A 25,963-nucleotide genomic window follows, 5' to 3' on the forward strand; every position below is an offset into this window, starting at 1 on the left:
TTGGGTACCTATCATCTCTCCCAACAGAGAATGAATGAATGCTTTGTCCTCTTTAACTCAATCACCTCCCGCCCCCTCCAAACACCTGGTCAAGGACTAGGCTCAGAGTAGGAGCTCATTATGGATGTCTGCTGTATATATTTCTGTGCTTTCTGAATTGCAGTGGATTCCCATTTCTTTGACCAGCAGAGCCTTCCTCCAGCCTTGCCTTGTGTAAACAAGCAAGTAGAGGAAGTTCACCCGAGCGGCTCAGCGTGTCCGGCGAGAGGACCAGGATGCAGAGGCCGCCACGTAATAAACAAGGGATGTTACACGAGGAGCGAGGCAGGCCCCAGCTCCCAGGGCGGGGCCTCAGCTCCGCCCTGGAAGCCCCTGGATTGGGGTCCTGGGGACAGGGCTGGAGCAGAGCCGGAATCCCGTGGGAAGGAAGCTTCGGAACACTGGCCCTCAGGGTGGGGACGACAGAGCGGCCCACCGACCATCCTGGGTGCCCGTTTCCAGGCCTAGCCCCTGTCCCTGGAGTCCTCCCCGCCTCCCAGACAGCGCCCCTCCGACATGTTCAGCGGCTGGTTCCGGGTGGGTTCCCAGCAGCAGGGGGCCTGGCGGGAAGCGGCCAGAGAAGCCAGGGCGGGAGCCGGGCAGAGTCCCCCGACCCCGCAGGCCTTGAGGAGCCCGGAGACGCTGTCACCCTGGCCGGGCCTGGGAGGGGCCGGCACTGGGCGGGGCGGAGCCTGAGAAGGCCCTGTGCGGGGCGGGGATCTCCCAGCGTGAGAAGAGGGCCGGGAGGACCTTTCCCAAATCCACCTGCCGGCGGGCCTCTCGCTGCAGGGGTGGCAGGGTCGGGGGTGGATGCGGGAGCCCCGCGGAGTCCCTGGCAGGTGAGTGCCAAGGCCTCACTGGCTTGCCTCGAAGGGTGTGGGTGTATCCTGGGTGCTAAGGTAACGGAGTATCCCAAATCAGCTGTTAGGGAATTCAGTTGGGGCCCTCGCTTGGTGGCAGGGAGTGCCTTTTCCACTCGGGTTTGCGTAGGCGAGTATAAGGCACAAGCTTGATTCAGTGGCCAAAGAATGGAGAAGAGGGAACTAAGTTCACAGATCAACTCCTTGCCCACCTGGCAGTGTGTATTTAAAGGGCAACAAGGATAAAATGCATTAGTCTATGGGGAAAGGGCAGGGCTTTTTATGAGGGAGTGGAGTGCTACCCCCTTTTTCTCCCTTTTTGGTCCTTAATGTCTGGTCCTGGCTACCAGTGCTGTGCTGTGCTTAGTTGCTCAGTCATGTCCTACTCTTTGTGAGCCCACTAGGCTCCTCTGTCCGTGGGGATTCTCCGGGCAAGAATACTGGAGTGGGTTGCCATGCACTCCTCCAGGGGAACTTCCCATCCCAGGGATCAAACCCAGGCTCTCGCATTGCAGGCAGATTCTTTACTCTTTGAGCCACAAGGGAAGCCCAAGAATACTGGAGTGGGCAGCCTATCCCTTCTCCAGGGGATCTTCCTGACCCAGGAATCAAACAGTGATCTCCTACATCGCAGGTGGATTCTTTACCAGCTGAGCTACCAGGGAAGCCCAGCTACTAATAGGTGTGTCATTTAATACACTCATATAGCAAGATGAGGACTCAGGGTCTGCTGGAGGTCAGATTCATTGCCATTGTGGTCTCAACTGGTTCCATCTGTTTTGTTCTTTTTTTCCTTTTGTGGGTGCATATAACTTCCTTTATCTCTGAACCCTTCAACTTAAAGATTTATGTCCACTCCTGCTAAGGGTGGGTAGGGTGGGAGTTGGCAGGTTGTGAGCAAGGACACTCTTGCTAAGGGTGGGAGTTGGTGGATTCTGAGCAAAGACCTGGAGCAGCTCTGGCACTGGGGGTACTCACCCCACCCCTACCTCTGCCTTAGCCGGACCTGGAAGGAGGGAGTAGGGGAGGGGAGCCCTATACCTCTTAGATATCAACAGCTAATCCCCCCTCTTTAGCTCTGTCCCTGAGGATTGAGGCCTTCATTCCAAATTGTGTATTAGAAGCACCCCTCCACCTCAAGGGAGAGACTTCCAGGACTTGCACCCTAGACTGTAGACAAAATAGAGATAGATGGGCTTGAAAGGTCTGGTGACATTAGCACTCCTGGGCCATCTGGCTGGGAGTTTAACACCTCCCAGCTAGTCTGATCTGCAGCTGGCCCCTCCCCACACTCAGGTCTGCTGGAGGCTCGGCCGCCTTCCATTCTGGCACCTTTACTTCTGCCTAGTTTCAGGCACAGTCCAGCTTCACACATGGCTTTGGTGTGGAGAGGGTTCCGCCGAGCCTGAGGGCTGTGCTGCCCAAGGCAGGCAGGACCTGAGGGGCCTGCTCACATTGTGTCCGGTAGGACCCGTCCCTGCTCTTTGCTGTCACTGTTATTGGGATCACTGTGCTCCTGCTTGCCCTGAAGAGCAAGAACGTGATGAAGAGTCGTCACATCACCTTACAGAACTCTGATACCAAGTACCCGCTGCCTTTGATTGAGAAAGAGGTGATGGGGCAGCCCTCCCCCTCTGCTGTCAGGGATGCGGATGGGGTGATGTGAGAGGAAGACAAGGTGTGGGGCATGTGGTGGCTGGGGAGGCCAGGGCAGTGGGGTGGGCATTCATGGCCCCTGGTTTGCTCTCCAGAGCATACACATGTCTGTGTATGTGTGTGGAGAGCTCCTTTCCCAGGCATCTGAGCTGCCCAGCAAGACTTCCAGAAAGCTGACAGAACCTGTCTCTACTTTATCAGCAAATCAGCCACAACACTCGGAGGTTTCGCTTTGGACTGCCCTCCCTGGACCATGCCTTAGGGCTTCCTGTAGGTGAGTGGGGTTTTGTCACCACCGGACCTGGGTGCTGCAGGCACTCTGCTCCCATCAGAAACTCTGCTACCTTGCTTGAGCCACATAAGCTCAGAGAGCTGGGGAGATGGGCTTGGGGACAGTCCATTCCCCTTCTCATTGTTCCATGTGGGCTGACACAGCACTGATACTGTGATGAGCATTGAAAAGAAGCAACTCTAGAGTCAGAATGTCTAAGATCCCATTGTCAGCTCCTTGCTGGGCAAGTGTAGACAAGTCCCTCACCTCTCTGAGCCTCTGTCTATAAAATGGGGCTTCCCAGGCCTGTCTGCCACTGGTGGTATTGTGAGAAGTGACGGATGGATGTGAAATTCAAACTGTAAAGTGCTGTGCACTTGGGAGGGATGGGAGGAATTGATGTTCCCCTACTGTAGGGAGAAAGGCCCTGAATGGTTGGAGAAGCAGGAGGAAATTGGTGTCCTCCCCCGACCCCACTACATGGATTCTCAGCGGGGGCTTCAGACCCATGCACACACAGAGGTACCCGTTGTGGGTACGAGCCTGAACAGTCCTAGGGTTCCGAGTTAATACGGTTTCTAATCTGTACCACCAGGCTTCCCAGGGGGCACAGTGGTAAAGAAGCCGCCTGCCAATGCAGGAGATGCAGGTTTGATCCCTGGGTCAGGAAGATCCCTTGGAGTAGGAAATGGCAACTCACTCCAGTATTCTTGCCTGGAAAATCCCATGGACAGAAGAGCTTGGCAGGCTACAGTCCATAGGGTCGCACAGAATCGGACATGACTGAGCAGCTGAGCACAGCAACGCCAATCTGTACCACCACCAGATGGCTGAGTCTGTCTTAGTGTCTGCCAGGCCCAGAGGCTGAAACTTTGTACAAACTGCTAGTGCTGTCTGCCTTCCTGGTGGAGATCCTCATCCAGAGCCTGCTTGTCCTGTGCTCAGGGGACAGAACCTTGACGTCACCTCTTCAAGTGAGGAAATGACCCACCAGGCAGTCAGCCTGGCCCCTGAGCCTCCTTGCTTCTTCCTCTCTTCTTCAGCCCTAAGAGCTGAGTGTCAGCTTGCTTTGCAGCCCTCTGCCTGGCCTCTGAGGCCAGTCCTATTGGCAAGAAAGCTAAAGAATGAAAACCTCTGAGAAGCAGAATTTCTTAGAAACTGCCATGACCCACTCGCCTCAGTCCTGGTGTGGGCAGTGCACAGTTAGTGGGAAACGTAGTTTAGAGGCTTTTGGGAGAGTCAGCTACGAAGACTCAAGGAGTGCTCACGCATCCCAGCTCTGCTGAAATGAAGCTGGTCAGAGATGGGGGCTCGGGACCAGTTGTGGACCCATTTTCTTTGAGGTTGCTGCCATGCCAGGCCCAGGTTGTCTGCATCTGAAAGAGCCTTTCTGAGGTTTCCAGCATCAAATGAGTTCTCAGCAAGAAGCTGCTGCAGGTGTTTATTCCTGGGTATCCCTGGTGACCAACCAGGCCATAGCCAGAGACATTGAGCTAGTCCTTTTTAAAATTTTATTGAAGTAAAGTTGATTTACAATGTTCTGTTAATTTCAAAGTGACAATTTTATATCTTCTTCTTCATATTCTTTCGCATGATGGTTTATCACAGGATATTAAGTATAGTTTGCTGTGCCATACAGTAAGTCCTTGTTGTCTATCCATCCTAAGCCTGTTCTTTCTTAACCCATAGTCAGGCTTTAGGGCCCCTCAAAGACGTTGGTTTATGACCCCTCCATCCTTTTCCTCCTTCCCCCTGGATCTCTGCTTCTGTCTGCATATTCTGTTTGTCCTGTGCACACACGGCTTCTCCTCCCTCAGATACTCTGGCACAGAACTTCCTCTTGCCCTTGCCTCTTGCCATCTCTTGATTGCAGCTTTTGACCTCACCACTATTGCCTTAGTCACTTAAGTCTCCCAGGTTGGATCCAACAGAAACCTGAGTGGCCCAGCTCATCATGTGTTGCTGAATCCATAGGACTCTGGCCACCGTGGTCTGCTCATGTCTACCTTGGAGAGGCAGAATTACGTGGTTCAAAACTTCACTCTGCCCTTCAGCAGAGCCATGGGCCAGGGAGACAGTGCTTCTGCTGGAACTCATGGTCTATGGATATCTAAATCCTGAGGCTCCACATACCTGTGAGCCCAGGCCTGCTCCATCCCAGGCAGCAGGATACAGATGAGGGGGCTGTGATTCATTCATAGACCCCAGGGATACATCCAGTCTAGGAAGAAATGACTTTATGAAGGCAGCATGTTTTGCTTTAAAAACGAAACACTTTTCTATAATTTTTAATACTCAGCCTCCAACTTTAGTTAGCTCTTCCTGCTCCACAGAGTACTTGGACACAGTAAGCACAATGACGGAGTCAGGGCAGGTGTATGGGTGAAGTGACTTGTTCAGGGTTGCACATGTGGTGATAAGGGCAGGCCTAGGATCCAGGCATCCTGGGCTTGGACTCCTTCCCTTCTTGGTCCTCCTCCCATGCACCCTGCCACACTGTGCACCCCCTCACCCCTGTAAGCTTAACCCTTTAGAGCAGGAGTCCCCAGCCATGATCAGGTACTGGTCTGTGGCCTGTTAGGACCCGGGCTGCACAGCAGGAGGTGAGCGGTAGGCCAGCAAGTGGAGCTTTGTCTATTTACAGCCGCTCCCCATCGCTCACATTATTGCCTGATCTCTGCATCCTGTCAAATCAGCCGTGGCATTAGATTCCCATAGGAACCCAAGTCCTAGCCCTAAAGTCATGGTGGAATATCCTGAGATTGCCACAAAATGGAAATAAAGTGCACAATAAATGCAATGTGCTTGAACCATCCCCAGACCACTCTTCTGCCCTGGTCTGTGGAAAATTTGTCTTCCACAAAACCAGTTCCTGGTGCCAAACACGTTGGGGACCGCTGCTTTAGAGAAACTCTGGGTCCTGTTTAGGCTGGCCCTGCTGTCTTAACATGTGGTGTCTTTTCTGTAGGTAACTATGTTCATCTCTTGGCCAAAATTGACGGTGTTCTGGTGGTCAGGGCTTACACGCCTGTGTCCAGTGATGACGACCTAGGCTTTGTGGACTTAATCATCAAGGTAAAGGATGCCTGCCACGTCCAGCTGCCTCACTGTCGCAAGCCTGTTCAGGGCAGTGGGTGGAGAAGGGGTGCATGCGCTGGACAGGGCTTCCTGGCAGTGGCATTTAACAGTGAAGCTGTCGCCCTAGTGAAGTCTTCAGGGGTTGCTCAGAGCAACCGTGAGCACAGTGGATTTGCTCCTGACAGTTTCTGGTAGCAAATATATTCCTGAGTTGTATGTGGCTGCAGTCTCGGGTCTAAAGGTGTGAAAAATGTGCTGCTTTATTTTTCAGATCTACTTCAAAAATGTGCATCCTAATCACCCAGAAGGGGGGAAGATGACTCAGTACTTGGAGAACATGAAAATTGGGGACACCATCCTTTTTCAAGGGCCATCTGGGAGCCTGTTCTATCATGGGTCAGGTACTGGGAGCTTCACACTAGGCCTCCAGCTGGGAGGAATATCCCCACTCTTGTTGCATCGTTGTAGAAAACGCCTAAGATTTGAGTCACATGCTCTTGTCCTTGAAGTCCTCATACATTCATTCACATACCCACTTCATGAGATTATAAGGTTCATGAAGGTAAAGGGGTGATTTGGTATTTCCTCATCACTGTATCTCCTGCACAATGCCTGATACACAAAAGGCACTTGGCTGTTGCTGAAAAGTGGATAAAGGGTTGATGGGTGGAAGGAATGCACACTCACCCATTTACTCACACACTCGTCACTTACTCATTCACTAGCTTGGGTGAGAGTGCTCTGTGAGGCTCCATGTTATCTTCAGCATGCCTTCCTCCTTCCTCAGGAGAAAAGATAGTTACTCCCCAAGAATGCCCCAGCTCTATTCCTGCTTTGGGCCCTGGTGGACCAGGGCTGGCTGAGGAGGCCCAAGATGATGTTCATGCAAGTTGTAGACATGAGAAGTACCCTCTTGTGATTTCAGGGAAGTTTGTATTCAAACCATACAAAACGAGTGAGCCTGAAACTAAACTGGTGCATCAGCTGGGAATGATTGCTGGGGGCACAGGTAAGAGGCTACGGGGGCTTCATCCACAGGGTGAACCCTGATACCTTTCTCACTTTGGAGTCATGGTCCTGGAAGAGGCGATGTAAGAGATTCTTTCCCTGGCTGTTTGAAATGGGGATGCAAAGTCAATGGCAGTTCTTGACTCTGACCTTGGATGCCCTGCTCCCCTTAACCAACATGGGGGCTACACCAGGAGCCCCTGGAGCTTCTAAGGTGAGTTTGCGGGGCAGGCTGGGCCAGCCCACACATGGCCTCCAAGGGCTCCTGGATCCTATTCAAGCCTGACACTCCCTATCCCTTGAAAATGAATGCCTAACAGATGAGAACAATCACGTAATGTGAACTACTACGCGCCAGGCACCATAATGGGCATTAAAAAAAACTATCACATTTACTTGTCATTGGCTCTGTTTTACAAACGAGGACACTAGAAAGCTCAGACAGTGAGGGAGCAGGACGTTAAATGCAGTCCAGTTTCAAAGCCGATGCTGCCATGTGAAAGTGAGAAGGGCTTTTGATGGACTGTTGCGTTAGAAGAGAAACCAAGATGAAGGGCAGTTCTGCACGTTGAGTTCTGGGCACAGATGTGAGAAAAGTAATCAAGATCAAGGGAACCTGTGAAGCTGCTGCTGAGCAGGGACGGCGGGCATCAGAGGGGGAGGGAAAGACGGCCTGCGTGCTCACTGTGTTCCAGGGATCACGCCCATGCTGCAGCTCATCCGCTGCGTCACCAGGAGGCCCAGTGACAAGACCGTGATGTCCCTTATCTTCGCCAACCAGGTCAGTTCTGCTGAGCAGGCCTGAACAGGGAAATAATGTTCCACTGTTTGCGGCCCCTCCCTGCTCACTGAGCTCATGCTAATCTGTGCCTGTGGCTGTGGAAGGGCTTCTAGGCTCAAGCAGGGCTGCTGGCAGCCAGAGAAACTGAGTCTAGGCCTGTTTTTCCATTTGTTTATTTGTTTGTTTTTTTTTTAAACTTTGTCTCTCCAACCAACCATAAGCACTAAGCTTTCCTTCTTTAATACATAGTTCTGTGCTTTTCCCCAATATAAAATCATAGATGCCTTTAGTGGAAATTTCAGGAAATACAGAAGCATATAAATAATTTACTTCATTTTTTTGTCTTTGTCCTATACGTGCTCTATAGTCACAATTATAGTTTTTCATTTTTTTCCACTCAGTATTACCTCACAGGCATTTTCTTCTCATTATTACTTTGTAAATACTTTTATCAGTCTATATCAAGTTGTACCATCATTTACTAAATTTCCTTTTCCAGGCTACTCTCAGTTTTCATGGTTATAAATGATACAGTGATGAGTAACTGTGCCTAGGCTCGATCACACTTAGATTATTTTCTTAAACAGAATCCTAGACGTGAAATTGTTAGGACAAGGATTGTGACGAGTTTTAAGGTCCAGGACTCGTGTGCAGCAAATCTCTGAGCCTGCAACAGATCTTTTGGCTTTGCTCACTTTCCCTAGTGGAGGCTACAGCCTCTGTCTTCCTCTGCGGTAGCTCTCCTGGCTTTGCCTTGCCTGGCACTCAGGGTGGACGCAGGAGCTGGGCCGGGATGCCCAGTGCTCAGACACAGCCTTCCAGGTGGAGGGCAGTCACCCACCGCTTCCCTCCACCAGAGGGTGTTTGTTGTGCCGGAGCCTCAGCAGAACTTGTTGCCCCAGAGTCTGCAGGTAGCACTCAAGCTAGTACTGGATGATTGGCACAGGAATGTGCGGACCCACGTGTTTAGTGTGGGGAACAAGTAGGATGCCCTGGAGGAGCTCAGCTCATGCTGCCTTTTTTTTTTTTTTTTTTTTTTGCTAGACAGAGGAGGATATCTTGATGAGAAACGAGCTTGAAGAAGTTGCCAGAACTCATCCAATGCAGTTCAACCTGTGGTACACGCTGGACAGGCCTCCTGTTGGTATGGTCCCCTTTTGTCCCCACCATGGGTCAGCTCCAACCTTGGATCCAGCCAGTCCCTGGGTTGGTTGATTGGTTGTGAGCTTGGTGGCTGAGGCCTTGGGCTATGTCCCTACTGGGAAATGCAGGAATTTGAGAGAGACGATTTTGGCTGACTTGTTTGTAAGGGCAGGAGAGGGTAGGTGTCCAGCATCTCAGCGGCACTCCACACACTGCCCCGTGACATCAGAGGGATCCCTGGGTTATGCTGAGCATCCACTCCACACAGCATCCCACAGAGTCATCACTCACTGCATCCAGTATGGAGACTTACCCCTTCACCTGGCACCGTTCACCTCACCTAGGACAGCAGTCCTTGCAAGTTGAACCGCAGACAGCTGCTGCAGCCCCAGCCAGCACCCAGCGGCCGCAGTGTACACTGCACCCTGCAGAGACCTCACACCACTGGCAGGCTGCCTCTCCCACACAGCACTTAGGCCTGCCTTGTCATAGAGCTCTCTGGCCAGCAGAGGGCGCCATACAACTGAGCCGGCCCCCAAACACCGCTGCGTCCTCTGCCGGGCACAGTTCCCGCTACACGTGGGTGCATCTGTCTCACTGTGCTGGTCACCCTTGTCAGTGCTTACAGCCGACAGACACCAGCCAGGGACTCAGAATCCCAGCAGTGAGCCTGGGATCTGGGGTAAATACTTAAGAGGGCTGCCTGGACCCACCCACATCCTCTACTCTCAAGTTTCTGCAGAAAACAGCAGCACAGATGTCTAAGCTTTGGCCAACAAAGCTCCAAGGCTTAAAGGGAGGGAGGGGAGGAGGCCTGGGGTCAAGGATGCAAACTGGCTCCGCCTACAGCTTTTTTATGCTTAACCCCAGACTGGAAGTACAGCTCAGGCTTCATTACCAAGGACATGATCAAGGAGCACCTCCCTGCCCCTGGGGAGTCCACGCTCATCCTGGTGTGTGGCCCACCACCCCTGATCCAGACAGCTGCACACCCTAACCTGAAGAAACTGGGTTATACCAAGGACATGATTTTCACCTACTAAAGTCTCTCTTGCTCTTTCCTGATTTGCCTGGTCCTGTTCATGGTTCACGGTGAGCTCAGCTTCACCATGTTAACCTGGGAAGTATCCAAAGACCCTTGTCATGTACCCTCAGGTACGCTGGTACTCCTCTCTTTTGGTGTGGGCCTAAGAAAAAGGTTCGAGAGGCAGGAGATAAAGGGGCTTCTGGCGCCTCCTTGCCTGGTGAAGTTTGAAGGAACTCCCTTTCAGTATCTTTTCCCATAGTTCAGTGAGATAAAATTCAGTGCAGGGCAGATAGCCCGTGAGTGTGGGTCTGAGGGTGACCCGCTGGACAGGTAGAAGGCCTTGGCTTGCTCCACATGTGAACTGGCATCTTGTGTCCTTGGGAGGTCAGAACTGTCAAAAAATGCTGGGGCAGAACTCCAGGAGAATCCACGTGGGGTCACGTCAACTTGTGATAATTTCTCTTGACCCCATTCTTTCTAGAGTGCAGGCACCCTCCACATGCACACTTCCTTCTCTTGTGGGAGACCCTGAAATGTGAATGGTGTTTAAAATACACATCAGGGCAGTAGTCAAGGTGGGCCCCAGAATCCTAGATTCCTTGTACTTGGCACAACAAATGGAGGTAAGAGGTGTGTCTTTGTTAGCATTGTCTAAATGCCAAGTCCTATTCTGGAGTGGTGGGTGGGTTAGGGGTGGTTATTACAAACACCTATATATTAACTTTGTATCCTGCAACTTTACTGAATTCACTGATGACCTCCAGTAACGTGGGCCTGCCTTTAGTACTTTCTATATAGAGTCATCTGCAACAGTGACAGTTTTAATTCTTTTTCAGTTTGGATTCCTTTTATTTCCTTTTTCTTTGATTGCTGCAGTTGGGACTTCCAGAACACTTGGATAAAAGAGGTGAGAGTGGATATCTTTGTTTTGTTCCTGATCTTAGAGGAAATGCTGTCAGCTTTTCACTGTTGACTATGATGTTAGCTATACCTAGGCATGGAAAGCTATGTATAGCCTTTATTATGTTTATGTATATTCCTTCTATGCCCACTTTCTGGAGAATTTTGATCAAATGGATGTTCAGTTTTATCAAAAGCTTTTTGTGCATCTATTGAGATGATCCTGTGGTTTTTATTCTTCAGTTTGTGAATGTGGTGTATCACACTGATTGATTTGTAGATATTGAAAAAAATCTCTGCAGCTCTTGGATAGTTCCCACTTCATGGTGTACAATCCTTTTAACGTATTGTTGGGGGTAGGTTTGCCAGTATTTTGCTGAGAACTTTTGCAGCTATGCTCATCAGTGATAAGTGTTTTTAATTTTCTTTTTTTTGTGATACTTTTGTCTGATTTTCATTATCAGGATAACAATTGCCTCATAGAATGAGTTCAGATGTGTTCCTTTCCAATTTTTTGGAATAGTTTCAGAAGGGTGTTATCTCTTCTCTAATGTTTGATAGAATTCATGTGTGACTTTTGTTTGTTGGGGGAGATTTAAAGTTACTGATTCAAATTTCAGTACTGGTAGTTGGTCTGTTCATATTTTCTTTCTTCCTGGTTCAGTCTTGAGAGAGCATACCTTTCTAACTTTGTTCATTCCTTCCAGATTGTCCATTTTGTTGGCTCATTGTTGCTTGAAATAGCCTCTTGCAATCCTTCGCATTTCCGTGGTGTCAGTTGTTAACTTTCATTTCTGACTTTACTGATTTAGGCCTCTCTGTTTTTTCTTGATGAGTCTTGGTAAAGGTTTAGCAATTTTTGTGTATCTTTTCCAAGAACCAGCTTTCAGTTTCACTGATATTTCCTATTTTTTTGTAGCCTCCATTTCATTAATTCCTGCTCTCATCTTTATGATTTCTTTCCTTCTGCCAACTTTGTGTTTTGTTCATTCTTCTTTCTTTAGTTGCTTTAGGTGTAAGCTTAGGTTGTTTGAGAACTTTTGTTTCCTGAGGTAAGCTTGTATCACTATGAACTTCCCTCTTAAAACTGCTTTTGCTGCATCGCAGGGTTTGGAACATTGTGTTTTCATATTTGTGTCTAGGTATTTATTTCCTCTTTGATTTCTTCAGTGATCCATTGGTCGTCTCTTTTAACAGTCTTTAAGTCTGTTTCGTCTGTAAGTATTGCTACTCCAGCTTTCTTTTGATTTCCATTTGCATGGTATGTCTTTTCTCCTCCTCTCGCTTTCAGTCTGTGAGTGACCCTAGATTTGAAAGGAACCTCTTGTAGGCCGCAAACACAAGAATCATCTTTTTGTGTCCATTCAGCCAGTCTGTGTCTTTTCTTTAGACCATTTGCACTTAAAGTAATTATCAACATATATTTTCTTACTGCCATTGTGTTGCTTTGCATTTGTTTTTGAAGGTCTTTTTCTCTCCCTTCTTTTGTTCTCTCGTGACTTGATGACTATCTTAAGTGTTACATTTGGAGTCCTTTGTGTGTATTTATTGGAGAAGGAAATGGCAGCCCACTCCAGTATTCTTGCCTGGAGAATCCCAGAGACAGAGGAGCCTAGTGGGCTGCCGTCTATGGGGTCGCACAGAGTCGGACACGACTGAAGCGACTTAGCAGCAGCAGTATTTATATTATAGATTTTTGGTTTGCAGTTACCTTGAGGGTTTTGTACAGCAGTCTGTATGTATATATGATTAAGCTGTTGATCTCTTTCAACTGCATTTTAAATACCCTGCATTTGTACTTTCCCCACCCTTACAATTACTCTTCCTGATATTTTACATCTAGTTGTTTGGTTTATCCCTTAATTGCTTATTGTGGATAGAGATGACTTTACTACTTTTGTTTTTTATCATCCCTACTAGCTTTGCGGGAGGCTGATTTCATGCCTTTATGTTTGCCTTTACTGGTGAATTTTTCATTCCATAATTTTGTTATTTATACTGGCAGCCTTTCCTTTTTGCACTAGACACGTTCCTTTAGCATTTCTTGTAAAGCTAGTTTAGTGATGAATTCGTTTAGCTTTTGCTTGTCTTTAAAGTTTTTGGCTTCTCCTTCAAATCTGAATGACAGCCTCAGTGGGTAGAGTATTCTTGGTTGCGTTTTCCCTTTCACTCTTTAAATGTATCATGCCACTCCCTTCTGACCTGCAGAGTTTCTGCTGAAAAATTAGCTAATAGTTTTATGGGAGTTCCCTTTAATGTTATTTGCTGCTTTTAGCCTTCTCTCTTTAGCTTTAATTTTTGTCATTTTGACAACGTGTCTTGCTATGTTTCTCTTTGGGGGCCTCTGCATTTCCTGGACTTGGGTGACTCTTTTCCCAAGTTGGGGAGATTTTCAGCTATTCTGTCTTCAAATATTTTCTCGAGCCCTTTCCCTCTTCAGGACCCCAGTAATGCAAATATTAGTGTACTTGATGTTGTCCCAGAGTTCTCTTAAGATCACCTCATTTCATTCTTTTCTCTTTTTTTCTTTTCAGCAGTGGTGGTTTCCTCTGCCACCTCATTCTGTCTACATTACTATTTGTATGTAAGTGGTAGGTTAGTTACATTTCTTGACCTTGGAGAAGTGGCCTTGTGTAGGAAGCATCCTTGCGGTGTATTCCTCTCCTTACCCAAGCTATGTGTTCTAGGGTTCCCCCTCAGAGGGCAGCGTGGGTCTTTATGCTGTGGCACATTGGGCTTGGATGGCCCCCTGGTCTGGTTGGGTGTGGTAACCCAAGGAGGCCCCAGGGCTAGTGCTGGCTCACTGGTGGGCAGAATCAGGGTCACAAAGACCCTGGGGCTGTTGCCCACCTACTGACAGATGAAACCAGTTCCTGGGGTTAGGGCCAGACTACCGGCAGGCAGAGCTAGTTCCTGAAGTCTGACTGTTGGGCCAAGGACCCTAGAGTTTGAGGTCATTGGTTCCTAACACAGTTGGGCTTGGGACCTGGGGTGTCCTGAAAGGCTGTGTTGGTCTATTAGTATTCGGGACCCACCTGGTCCCAGGGTACAGTCTGGCCTGCGTGTTAGCCTGGTGAGTTGGGCTATGTTGAGGGGTGAACCCAGAGGCAGTTATGGGCTCCTTAGTCTTTAGATAGCCTGTCTGCTGATAAGTGAGGCTGTGTTCCAACCCAGTTCTTTGGCCTGAGGTGGCCCAGTACTGTTGCCTGTAGGCCACTGGGCAGGGTGTGGTCCTTGAGCTACTAAGCCAAGCTGTCAGCTGCCACCATCAACCATGTTTAAGCTCCTGAATGCTTCGGGGTATGGCTTCTGCAGTTAAGCTCCACTGGCTTCAGAAACAGCTGCTCTGGAGAGATCAGACCAGAGCCCTGGGCTTGGCGGCCTGATGTGGGGCTCAGAACTCTTGCTCTTGTGGGAGAATCTAATATAATTATTCCCTAGTCTGGGGAGGTGGTATGGGATTTGACTGTACAGAAAGTCCATCCTTCCTACCTGTTTCGTCGTGGTTCCTTCTTGTCGTTAACCGTAGAAGATCTCTACAGTCTTTTTTTATCGATGGTTGTTCTGCAGACAGTTGTGATTTTGGTGTGCCCGTGAGAGCAGGTGTGCTCTGGATCTCGTTACTCTGCTATCTTGGCTGCTCTCCCCTCTGCTGAGCCAGAAATCCCGTGCAGATTTTGTTCCATGTCTTACAGACGTGGAAACTTAGACGTGAAGCTCTTGTCCCTGGGTCATTCAGCCAGTAGGTGGCAGAGCTGGGCTTTAAACTTGAGTTTAACTCCAAGTGGTTCACTTTTTGCAAAAACTGGCAGAGTAGCAGCATTGTTTGAACCTGGTGTCACTGGATTTCTTACGCACGTGTACATGTGGGTAGCGGGGCAGAGTGAGGGATACGAGAGAGAGAGAGGAAGACAGCTCGAGAGAATTCTCTGAAGTACAGTGGTGGCGTGACACAGGTCAGTCTCTCAGAGGGCCAGTGAGGGCTGGGGGAGATGGTGGCAGCTTAGCCTATTGAGCTCATCCTCAGTGAGGTCCCTACTCAGAGAAAGACACAGTGCCAGGCACTGCACGATGAGTAAGGTAGGTCCTCCCTTCAGATGTTTCTTTTAATCACAAATCATCCTATGCCTGTCCCCTGCTTTAAACCTCTCACTGCTTCCAGTAGTCCCTCCCTGGACACTGTTGTCTCCAAGGTCAATTCCAGGAGGCTGGCTTTTCTTGATCAGGGCTCCAGCTGACCTCACCAGATCCTTCCTTCCTTGGGCCTCCTTCTCTGGCTCAGTGGTCCTCAACTAGAGGGGAGCTATTGACATCTAGAGGGAGAGACCAAGGATGTTGCTAACCATCCTAGAGCACACGGGATGGCCCCAGCACAGTGACGTACCAGCCCCGAAAGACAGCAATGCAGGGGCCAAGAAGCTCTGCTCTTGTCATACCAACTTCAGGTACTTCCTTGGGCGTGCTGGGATGGTTCAGGTCCATCCGCCTGGAGTGCCTTTCCCCTCTGGCATACTTGGCCCTGACTCATCTTTCAAAATTCAAGTATCACCTCTTCCTTGGAGGCTTTTCAGTCCCCCTCCCCAGCCCTCCGTTAAAAATGACAATTTGCTCTTTGAAGCTGTAGACACTTCTACTGGAGCCTCTGTAACGCTCAGCACATGCTCTTGTCTGAACTGTACTCCCACCCTGGACTATCCACACCCTCAGGCAAAGACCTTGGCCCAGAATGGAAGGTATTTAACCCACACGTGTGAGGGAATGTGACGATGGAGAAGGGCCTTACTCTTGTCTGCAGGGGCCTGTCTGTAGCTGGTGCTCAGGTGAGCCTGTGCTGCGCACGGGCGCAGACAGGTGCCATACCACCTCAAGGAGAGCCAGGAGGTGCTCAGGTGAGACAGCACCCTGGGGTGGGGACCTCCAACCCTCAGTGAAAGCCTCCTGAAAGAGGCTGGGCTGATCTGAACCTCGGCAGACAGGATTCAGCCTCGTGACAGGGAGGAGGAGAAAACTACATTCCGGTGAGGGAAAGGCAGGAGCACGGGCTCACGAATGCTGAAGATTCAGAGGGGCCTTGGGTGCCGAGTCTTTTGAAGGCTAACCTGTGGTGGTTGCGGCACTGAGTTCTTAGCAGGATGAAAACAGTGCTTTGGGGAGGCACCTCCAGGGATGGTACAGAGAACACCCAGAGGGGACCAAGTGGGAAACCCTCCCTACCCCACTGCCCCCGAGGAAGTTAGAGAGATGAGGCCAGAGCTAGCGCTGCCACAGGGAGGAGTTAGGGCCGTTGCTTAGGGGAGAAGGCTGGTTGGGAGGGTGAGGTGTGGCCGCTGAGCAGGCACCTCTCCCTGAGGTAGGACATACCTGAGATGTCTTGCAATGGAAAGGGCCTTCCACTCGAGGGAGCTGTTTGATCAGATAAATTGCCTCTGAGGCTGACAAGGGAAAGGCCGCAGAGATGTCCGCTCAGGTGCTGGGAGGCCCCACAGCCCTGAGAACCTGAGACACCACTGCAGAAAAGGGCAGCCTTGTCAAGGGAGTCCATTCCTCCTCCCTGCTGTCACTCCAGCCAGGTTCCTGGGAACGGAAATGCACTACAAGCTTTCATACGGAAGCAGCCCCGGAGGGGGCTTCCTATCCCTTCAGTCAGCTCAGAACATTCAGAATTTTTTTTTTCCAGCAAAGCTTTTGTGACTCACAGCCCTTCCCCTTTGGTGTAAGTGCCCCCGGCTGTTGCTAGGGATGGCCTGAGTCATTGAGTGTGTGTGGGCATCTCACTGCCCTCCCTGCAAAAGCGCTCTACAGTCCACTTATAAAAGTATAAAAAGTACAAAAGCTGTGGTGGAGAGCACAGCACAGCTGAAAACCTGTGGGCCACCTTGTGGACATCTGTTCCACAGCCTCGCATTGTCCTGTCAGCACCCACGTCGGAGATGCCCTGGGGCCCAGTCTGGGCTCTGTGGGTGGCCGTGGGCGAGCTTCCCATCGAAGCGGACTCGGGCCCACACACGTGCCTCTCTGGGCTGCCAGCCACGAAGAGAGTCATCTCCAGTCCTCAGATCTGGGAGTGGCCAGGCGGGAGTCGGTCAGCAGCTGGTCCTGGCTCAGCATCGTCTGAAAGGACACAGCCGAAGGCCCTGCTCAACAGCATTCAACAGGTCCAGGCTGCCCTGCGGCTGCTCCATGGGGAGCAGCAGGGTCCTGGGTTGGCCCTGACACCAGCGCCCTGTAAGTTCATGGTGTCCCAGGGACACCAACACTGTCAACAGTAGATTGCTCCGACCTTTAAAGGTGCCAGCTCATGGCCACCAAAGGTCTGTCAGCAGTGAGCAGGACAAGGCTGGGTGGGTTCATTCCAGTGTGCGAGCCAAGAAAAAACAAATTGACAAAAGTGATCCTCTTTGGACTCAGGGAAAGTCCCCCAATCTTGTCTTGCCTTGGGTTCGGCCTTTCTAATCTGCTCAATAAACCAGCAAAGGCCTCAGCGAGGTGGACGCTGTGGCCAGTGAGCTCATGCTGGGGCAGTCCAGAACTGACAGGCCCTGGGAGGCACCGGGCCTCACCAATGTGATTCTGTTCTCTGGCTTTTTTCCACCAGCTCTGGTCTGCCTGCCGGCCTGGCAAGGAGGATGTTATCAGCCCTGCTTGACAGACAGTGACTTGCCCAAGGTCGCAGACAGGGACAGTCAGTCTCCCTCCAGAGTGGCTCCTCCCCCTGGGTCTGAGCTGCTTCACATGGTGCAGTTCGTCCCAGCTGGACATGCCAGGATGGACTCGTGCCTGTGATGTCCGTAAAGTCAGAGGCGTGACAGGAAATGTGTGTCTCATGGGCAGAGAGGGTAGAGCCCTGTCCATCAGGCAGGGGTGAGGCCTGGGCTTTGGGCTGACAAGGCAGGTGACCCAGAACTGCTGAGTATCTTGGTCTCCTCACCAGCCCCAGGCCTGGACAGAGGGCCTGCGACCTAGAACACTTTAGCTGGTTTTGGCTCAAGAGTAGCAGCAGGCCAGTGGAGAAGGCCTCTGGGCCTCTATCTGCCTCAGGGGTGGCTCATCTCCGGCACCAGCCCTCCGTCCCATCTGCTCTCCCCCAGCAGAAGCGCTGGCGCTACAGGCTCTGGATTAGACAGCGGGGCTAAGCCAGCCCCACACCAAACTCCCGGGGCCTCCCCAGCACGGGTCCTACTATAGAGAGAGGGCCAGAGTCCTACCGTGAGGCGGTGAATGTCTTGGGAGAGGAGCCCTATCTGCGTCACGGTGCCTTCCGAAGGTGCCATCTGTAAAATGGGCAGTGGCCTGGTCAGTGCTCATGGACTGAGCTCAGGATTTGCAGAGGTGGTTTGCAAGTCCTATCCTGCCTGGGCCTGCTCCCTGGGAGAGTGGGCAAGGAGTGGGCCAGGCCCTGGGGAGCGACATAGGGGTGAAGCACGCACTGCTCATCCCTGGGGAAAGGCAGAGCTTCCACTGTCCCACACCGTCACTTACACTGCCGCGGTCCCACTTCAGTGCCAGCTCTGAGGGGACACAGGAGCATGGAGAGTGGGATGAAGGCCTTTCTGATGCCAACCTCAGAAAGGACCAGCAGGACCTCAGACACTGATGCCCCAGTGTAGGCATAGCCAGGTATCCTCACTGCCAGGAACCTCCGGTCCCACCTGCTCAGGCAATGCCGGTCCGCTCCTCCTCCCCAAAACCTTTGTGGACATTGTAAATTTGCCCTTTGAGGGCATTGCATATAACCCATCATTTTACAGGTGGGAAAACTGGGCCCCACCAAGAGATACAGGACTTGCTTGAGGCCGCACAGAGTTAGTGACATTGCAGTCCCATGCAGGGTTTGAAAGCAGGCACATGCGGAGAGTCTCCCACCAGGACATGATGAGAGAGGAACAAGGGGTAAAGCCTGCCCTGACTACAGCTCCAAACCGCTGTGCCCAGCTCTCAGCCCCGGGGAGCACCTCTCGTCAGTAGTCCCGGCCCTGGGATCAAACAGCAGCTGTGCTAACAACTTGCAAGCCAGTGCCCACATTCCTTGCTAACTGGACTTCAAAAGAGGCGGGGAGGCCATGGCCTGAGGCTGCTGGTACTTTGCATCACCTCCATCTGGAACAGAACCAGAGTTCAAACTGGGCTTGTGAGGCCCTGCTGCGGCCACCAGTTATGAGGCTGCTGTCTGGATTCTGCAGACAAGGCCCAGGAGACCCAGTGGAGCCAAAAGCTGCACTGGGCCCAACTGGGATTTCACGAGCAGGAGCCCAGACTGGCGGGTGCATCCCTCCCCTGTCCTTGGCCAGACCAGGCCCAGCTAGAAGACCCACTTTCAGTCAGTCAGCCTCTAAAACAGGAAGCCAGGTCTCTTCCAGCTCCACCAAGGCAGAGCAACCCCTACACAGGCCCAGGGAGGGCAGTCACAGCGGAGCCCGCACAACACATGCAAGAAGAGAGGCTTGCCAGCAAGGCAGGCTGGTTTCCCCTCGCCAGAATGGAGACCAGCTTCAGGGTCTGCACAACAGCAGAATGTGAGGTGCAAAGTGCCTCTGGGCTTCCCACTGGGCCGTGTACCCTGAAGTGAGGCCACAGGCTCCTCCAAAGGCTGGGAGGGGGTGCCTCCTTGCCCCATCCCCCTCGCTCAGGACACCCGCAAATCACAGCCCAGCTCAGCAGTGTGGGCTCTTGAGCAGCACTCCAGCTGTCAACGTGCCCACCTCACTCCCCTGGACACGCTTAGAGATAGGCTGTGCTGCTCGCTTTCTACATAAATACGGGTTTTATTACTGAAAGAAGAGACCACCGCTGAATGAAGTCACGATAGTTCCACTGTCCCCGCAGCAGAAGGCCCTGCTCTGTCCCTGTAGCCAAAACTCTGGCCACAGGCCCAAGGCACTTGGGACTGCCCTCCATGGGGGAGCAGCTGAAGGGCCTGAGAGCTGAGCCCCTCGGGGTTGTCTGCGGTCTTGGGACCTGTGTCCAAGCTCAGGTGTGGCCACCAGTGCTATAGCTGGACATTCAGACTTACCGAAAATGTACAAGCATCCTAAAGTGTCCTTCCTCCTGAGTCCCCAAGTCTGGCCCCTTAGCAAGGATGCAGCTCCTTTCTCCGTGGAGAAAGGTACCTCCATACCTTTCTCCACACCACCCGCAGGGTTCAGAGAAAGACGCCCAGGGGTGCGCAATGGCTGAAATGTTCTCTGCGGGTCATGCGCACACGCGGGGGTGAGGTGAGTTATGTGGTGGCACACGCGGAGTTACTGTGAGCTTGCAGGACGCACAGGCAGTGCGGGTGACAGAGGCATCAGCTGATCGGTCCCACCTGCTCCAACCCGTCCAGTTCAGGGGCATCGAGGGTGCTGAGGCCCTGGGCGCCACTGTAGGCCCTGTGACCATCACCGACACTGTTGCCGGGCTCCATTGGGCAAATGTAGTCCGTCGACTCATCAAACTTCTTTTTTCTTATGTTTCCAAAATGTGAAAATCCCAGCTTCCTTGGCTAAAACACAGCAGATGCAAAACGATGAGAAAGAGATGACTGAGCTGGTATGGAGCTCACCTGACAACACATTTTAGAGCAGGCCTGTGAGGGAAGGAATAAGGCAAACTGCTTCCAGAAAAACTCTCTTCACAAACTAGCACTCCTGGAAGCAACTGGCCTGCTGGGGAGAGGCCAACAGATCAACTGTCCTGAGCAAGCAGAGCTGCTCCTTCAAGGCTCCGTGCCCAAAACTCTTGCCCTGTGATGCTGACATTCCCTGGGAGGACTCGGGACTCCCTGAAGATGCTGCAGTCTGTTCAGAGGCCAAGTTCACAGGACTTGCAACCACACAGGGAGCACCCCCTGCCTTCTCACAGCACCTAGGGCAGCCACATGGATAGCCCTTCCTGCCTGCTCCAGCACCGGAGCTGTGCTGAGTTGGCAGGACAGCTCAGGCAGCGGGGATGTGTGAGATTCAGAGCCCCTCTGAGTGGAGCTGGTGCTTAGATGACCTCGGGACCTCTGCTATCTGTGTGCTGGCCACCTCCAGGGCTGGCTGCCCACAGGGCCACTCACTGAGTTGGTAAGACAGCTCTAATTGGCACAGGGCGCCCACACTCGGGAACTTGTCTGCTTCGCAAAACGAGTCAAGGTAGCATCAGGAAAGAGGACTGGATGCTGCCTGCACATCATTTCTGTGTAAAGAAACCTGCACACCCTTGGACTCAAGAGTCCCTGGGAACTGGCCTAACAAAGAGTAACATAAAATCAAACCAAAGGTAGAAGCCAAAGCAGAAGTCACGAGAGCCTCCTCGTCCAGGCAGCCCACTTGAGTTTGGCACCAGGTCCGGGCTTATCTGCTGCCCAAGTTAAGGACCAGAAAGCAGGTCCCTGTGGCCACCCCAGAAAGGGTCTGGCAACTCACCCGGACTTTGGCTGTGGTGGTCAGTGGTGTGTAAGCAGGTGAGGTCATTTTCTCTCGTTTCTCCTGCTCAGCCTCAGGGCCGATCAAGGCGTTGAATTTGGTGGTCAGGTGACGTCTGAGGAGCGTCTTTTGTGGCGGGATGTTGAGAAGCATGGCCAGGGTGTCCCCTGTGAAGCGTGGCTCTAGGATCTAAGAAGAAACCAGACAAGTCAGCCAGCGATGACCACCAGTGGTTCCAGGTGATGACACTGAGAAAGAGGCTGCCATCGACCTGGGGGCCTCCAGGGCACTTGTCCTGTGTCCCCGCCCTGCTTGCTTCCTGGCACGGGCCCGACTCTGTGATTGACCAGAGGAGAGCTGTGCCCTCTTAGCCAAGGCTGTCTCGCTTCTCATCCCTGTCATCACCCCTTCCTCATTTCTCTGCCAGCTTTGCCTCTTGATAATGCTGAGTGCTGAGACGGATCGTCCCATGACAAGCAGGAGGTGACACCTAGGTGCCCTCTCCCTGCCCAGCCCCATGTTCCTCTAGCAGCAGGTGGAGCTGCCTGGTTAATGGGCAGTTTTCATGCAGACCCCTTGTCCTGGATCTGGACTCCTCTGGGCCTGTAGCTGGGAAAGTCTTCCCAGAGCCCATCTTATTTCCATGAAGCCTATTAAATCTCAGCCACAACAGATCAAATTCTATTTTGAGATAGCAATTTATGCAAGGAGTTCCAATGAAGTATCAACTTTCTTACTGGGATGCATGTCTAGCCCTTAGACATCAGTTCTTGAATACCCCAGGAGCACTGAGGCAAGTGGACCAGCTCAAAGAGCCACTCACAATGAGCCCTCCGTGGACGCCACTCCCACGAAGGTTGGGCGCGTATTCCGCCAGGTCCACGGACCGCAACCACTCCATCACCCTGTGGTTGGACCACTGCACAACTTCTGAAGGAGAGAGGTTACTCTGTGAGAGGGGAGAAGGAGAGTGGAGAAGTTAGGCCTACAGGTCCTACCAGGCTCCTCTGTGGAGCCAGCCCCTGGGAGTCAGTCAGCCCTAGAAGCCTCACCCAGGCCTACCTTATGCCTACTGACCCAGGCCTCCATGCCAGCTGCCTGAGAGCCTGCCTCATTCCCAAGAAGTGAAGCTCTCACTCAACCTGCAGGATCTTCCTACTCCGAGATATCTAATTGCAGAATCCCGTTACTCCCTGACTCTCTGATTACTTCGAGACTAACACATGAAGGCATGGAGTTATTCATTCAGTGATCCAGAAGCACTTTAAAAGAGGACTACCAATGACGAGCTGAGCGTTTTATAGAATAACGATCTCACTGGCGTGGCCAAATGTTTTCAGAGAATACATATTAAGATACTTACACCTGAGTGCCCTCAGGTGGCATCTGGGTCTTCAAAATGCCCAGCACTGTGCCTGACATATAAAGGCATTCAAAACGTGCTTTGTTGAACAGGGAGAAAAGAGGGGATAGAGAGTACAGCTAGGAGTTTTCAATCCCCTGGGAAGCTGAGTAGTACTCTTAAAGCAGGGTTAGACTTAGTTCCCAGAACACAGGAGGCAGGGTGTTACTGACAACCTTGTAGAAGAACTCTGAGGGTCACAGAAGATTATCAGGGAATTCCCCAGGCTGTGGGTCGCTGAGTTAACTCTACTATTTCTTCTCTAGCAAAACCTGCTCATGGATTCCCTGTGAATCTGGAGCTGGAGGTCAGTTAATGTTCTAGCTACCCAGAGATTCTGAAATACCTGGTTTCCTCACAGGCTCTTTTCCACTCCTCTGCATACGTTGACACCATCTTTCCATTTTGTCTCACCCCTCTCGCTCCCCTTTGCTCCACTTCCTTGTCCCCTTTAATCGTAATAATGTCTTTAAAAGACTTGCTGCCACTGCCCTCCGGCCCATAGCATGCATCTCCCCCAGGGAGATGGACATTGGAGGTATAGTGGCTGCAATGGACACAGAGTTCAGGCCACAGGCATGTTGGGGCATCATGAAGCCCCAGCAAAGGGAAGAATCCACAGCACCATGGTCCCAAATGCAGCTACTTAGTGAGTGGCGATAATGTCCTGGCTTTCTAATGCCCTATCTTGTGTGTCCTGGCTCAGGGCTACCTGGACAGGGCGCACCCTGCCCTCACCTCGTCAGCCGGCCGCCGGTGCAGGCAGTGAGGGTTGAACTTGTTGACATGTAGCACGTGAATGGCACATTTGATGCTGAGATGATGTAGCTGGCTGGTGACTTTTAGGAACAGGAGATCATTCTGGAAGAACAAAGTTTTGGTGCATGAACCAGAGCTTCTGAAGTGACAGACACCCCAAGAGGATCCTTTCCAGACCATTCAATACAATACGGACACGGCAACAGTTCTCCTTGGCACAACAGTTCGTACTTTGCTACTTGGGGTGTCTTATGTGACAAATGACACTGTTTTAAGACCTTAAGGATATGCTAGAGGTGGTGGGATCAAGTGTAAAATAACCTCCATGGGGACGCCTGCGTTGAGCTGGGTGCTCACAGGGATGACTGAAACACTGGAGGGAGGGTCCTCACCACCGTCAGGTACTGCAGCATTCGCCCATCAACTCTGGATTCATGAAACTGGTCTTTGTACTGGGGTAAGCCAATGTCATCAAGCCAACCTATAGAAATGGGGAAGTGAGACTTGTGAAAATCGGAGACTGTGGATGCAAAAAAAAACATAAAAAGAAAGCAGCAGCAAATTATCATTCAAGTTCCAGCTGTGTTTCCCCTAAAGTTTAGTAATCTGTCTGCCTATCCCAAGGAGACAGCTGCCTTTGAGGCACACATTCGCAGGGAGCTGCCAGAAATATACACACATCTGCCTGTCCTTACGTGTTACCCAAATGTGGTCCAGCAGTGCAGACTTCTCCTCCTGCTTAGTGTTGATGGCTTTCACTGCTAAAACCAGCTTTTTCCTGTGAAGAGGGTGCTTAATTCCCAGCTCCTGCAAGTGAAAGATGGAGACAGCTGTGAAATCTCGGCAGGCAACCCAGCTCTCAGAGGCTCCTGTGTCTGGGTGGAGATCCTGCACTGGGTGGAGCATAACAGCAGACCTCTGCCCACCGCCCTGGGATCAACCTGCAGCAACAGAATCTTGGCCTCCTTTGCCCATCTTCCTATGTGTGGGCATGTTGTCGGGGTGGTGGGTGGGAAGGAATGGGGGGGAATTCATCTTCCCATGCATTGGTTTGGGGAGAAGTAGGAGCCTCCTCACCCAGGGCTCAGCCCGTACCTTTTCCATGTCCTGAGGGGTAGCTGTCAGTAAAGTGTGGCCGGAAGTCACCCATTGCCTCGCAAAGATCACATACTGAGCCAGGCCGAAGTCCTCCAGCCACGTGCATACACGCTCCGTGCTCCATTGGGCAAAGGGGGCGTTGGCGTCACTGGAAGCAGGAAATGACCCTGTTAGCATGAGAGCCTGGGCTTCATCTGAACATAATAGTGCCTCACAAAAAGGGATTAGGTTTAAACAAACAACCCCCATAATGTGATCCAGTTGAACCACAACATACTCATTCAAGATAGACTCTTGAGTGCCCTGGGATAACACCTGGTGGGAATCTCAGATCTGCAGCTGCTGAGAGCTTGGGGCAGTTACACGCGCCTCAGGAAGCTGTGCTCAAGAGCTTCACTGATGGCGCAGTGGTCAAGAATCTGCCTGCCAATGCAGGGGACACAGGAGATATGGGTTTGATGTTGGTAAGATCCCCTGGACTAGGAAATGACAACCCATTCCAGTATTCTTACCTGGAAAATCCCATGGACAGAGGAGCCTGGAGGGCTACAGTCCATGGTGTCGCAAAGAGTCAGACATGACTGAGGGACTTAACACACACATACACAGGGAGCTGCACTCACATGAACACGCAGTCCACATACATACACACCTGAACCAAAGCCCAGAGTCACAGCCCCGTTAGGATTTAGATCCACACCTGAATCATGTTTTACACAGTGTTTAATATCATTTTTACCAAAATGCTTAGAAAGCTAGAGAAAGTATCACTACTCAAACATTAAAAAAAAAAACTCCAATTATCAGTAGTTAAAATCTTATTTACTAATGAAATACTAGGAGCATTCAAATTAAAATCAATAAAAAAACTTTTTTATCACACTAGTAACACTGGTCAGAGTTGCAGTAAGTATAAGAGATAAAATAAAAAGCAAAAATATAGCTCTTAGAAAGGTAGAAATAAAGCCACTCTTTTCAGAATGACATGATTGTCTACCTAGAAAACCCAAGAGAACTCAGTGAGGTGGCCAGTTATAAAATACACATACTCCTAATATTTACATGACATACATGATTTTCTATATACCAATGCACAGACACTACTATTTTTGTTAAAATAATTTTAAATCCCACTGATAGCAACCAAAATTATAAAATGTCTAAGCGCTGCCTTTACGAGAATTGAGTGGGTCCTTGTGCGTGGGGATGGGGGAGGTGGTAACTATGACACTCAACTGAGCAGCATAAAAAGGATATGAATAAATGAAGAGCTAGATCATGTTCCTCGACAGGAAGCCTGGGTTTTACAAAGCCATCAATTCTTACAGACATCAATTTTTCATTTACAGTCTGAATATAATGGCACATGCAAATCCCAGTTGAGTTGTGGGGGGTGGGGGGAGGTTGACAAAGCAATTTTATATCCTTTTTTTTTTTTTTAAATAAAGGCGGATTCACGGAATATAGAAGACTGGCTATTCTAAAAGACTGCTTCTAAGGACGTACTTCTAAAATGCTGGTTAAAATAAGAAAATTTTTAATGCCTGAATGAG

General features: G+C 50.9%; 2 protein-coding genes across 38 annotated transcripts in view; one reads left to right on the forward strand and one right to left on the reverse strand.

The window, feature by feature from the left end:
• The first annotated feature begins 316 nt into the window (after positions 1–316).
• Positions 317–9,901, forward strand: CYB5R2 (cytochrome b5 reductase 2). The gene is made up of 9 exons (XM_069554541.1): positions 317–576; positions 2,368–2,511; positions 2,757–2,829; positions 5,795–5,901; positions 6,176–6,305; positions 6,830–6,913; positions 7,608–7,693; positions 8,738–8,837; positions 9,707–9,901. The coding sequence occupies exons 1-9, from the start codon at positions 556–558 to the stop codon at positions 9,877–9,879; spliced, it is 918 nt and encodes a 305-aa protein (XP_069410642.1). The 5' UTR covers positions 317–555; the 3' UTR covers positions 9,880–9,901.
• Positions 9,902–14,728: 4,827 nt separating this feature from the next.
• The window catches only part of PPFIBP2 (PPFIA binding protein 2), a 156,851-nt gene continuing 145,616 nt past the window's right edge, over positions 14,729–25,963 (reverse strand). For 31 of the 37 annotated variants that reach the window (XM_069554508.1, XM_069554502.1, XM_069554518.1 and 28 more), the window contains 9 exons: positions 24,408–24,558; positions 24,008–24,119; positions 23,705–23,793; positions 23,292–23,414; positions 21,975–22,100; positions 21,152–21,340; positions 20,068–20,244; positions 17,969–18,034; positions 14,729–16,874 (listed from right to left, as the gene is read on the reverse strand). In XM_069554508.1, coding sequence (XP_069410609.1) covers positions 16,803–16,874; positions 17,969–18,034; positions 20,068–20,244; positions 21,152–21,340; positions 21,975–22,100; positions 23,292–23,414; positions 23,705–23,793; positions 24,008–24,119; positions 24,408–24,558 — 1,105 coding nt within the window. In that variant the 3' untranslated portion in view covers positions 14,729–16,802. Of the gene's footprint in view, positions 16,875–17,968; positions 18,035–19,505; positions 20,245–21,151; positions 21,341–21,974; positions 22,101–23,291; positions 23,415–23,704; positions 23,794–24,007; positions 24,120–24,407; positions 24,559–25,963 lie in introns of those variants that run through there. The other 6 variants (XM_069554528.1, XM_069554509.1, XM_069554520.1 and 3 more) reach the window with 2 other exon arrangements.

This window comes from Ovis canadensis, chromosome 15, assembly GCF_042477335.2.
Source record: "Ovis canadensis isolate MfBH-ARS-UI-01 breed Bighorn chromosome 15, ARS-UI_OviCan_v2, whole genome shotgun sequence".
NCBI lineage: Eukaryota > Metazoa > Chordata > Mammalia > Artiodactyla > Bovidae > Ovis > Ovis canadensis.

Coding starts and splice junctions, on each gene's coding strand:
- CYB5R2 (XM_069554541.1), top strand. CDS start 556: ATGTTCAGCGGCTGGTTCCGG. Junction 577..2,367: donor TGTTCAGCGGCTGGTTCCGG/GTGGGTTCCCAG, acceptor TGTGTCCGGTAG/GACCCGTCCCTGCTCTTTGC. Junction 6,306..6,829: donor CCTGTTCTATCATGGGTCAG/GTACTGGGAGCT, acceptor TTGTGATTTCAG/GGAAGTTTGTATTCAAACCA.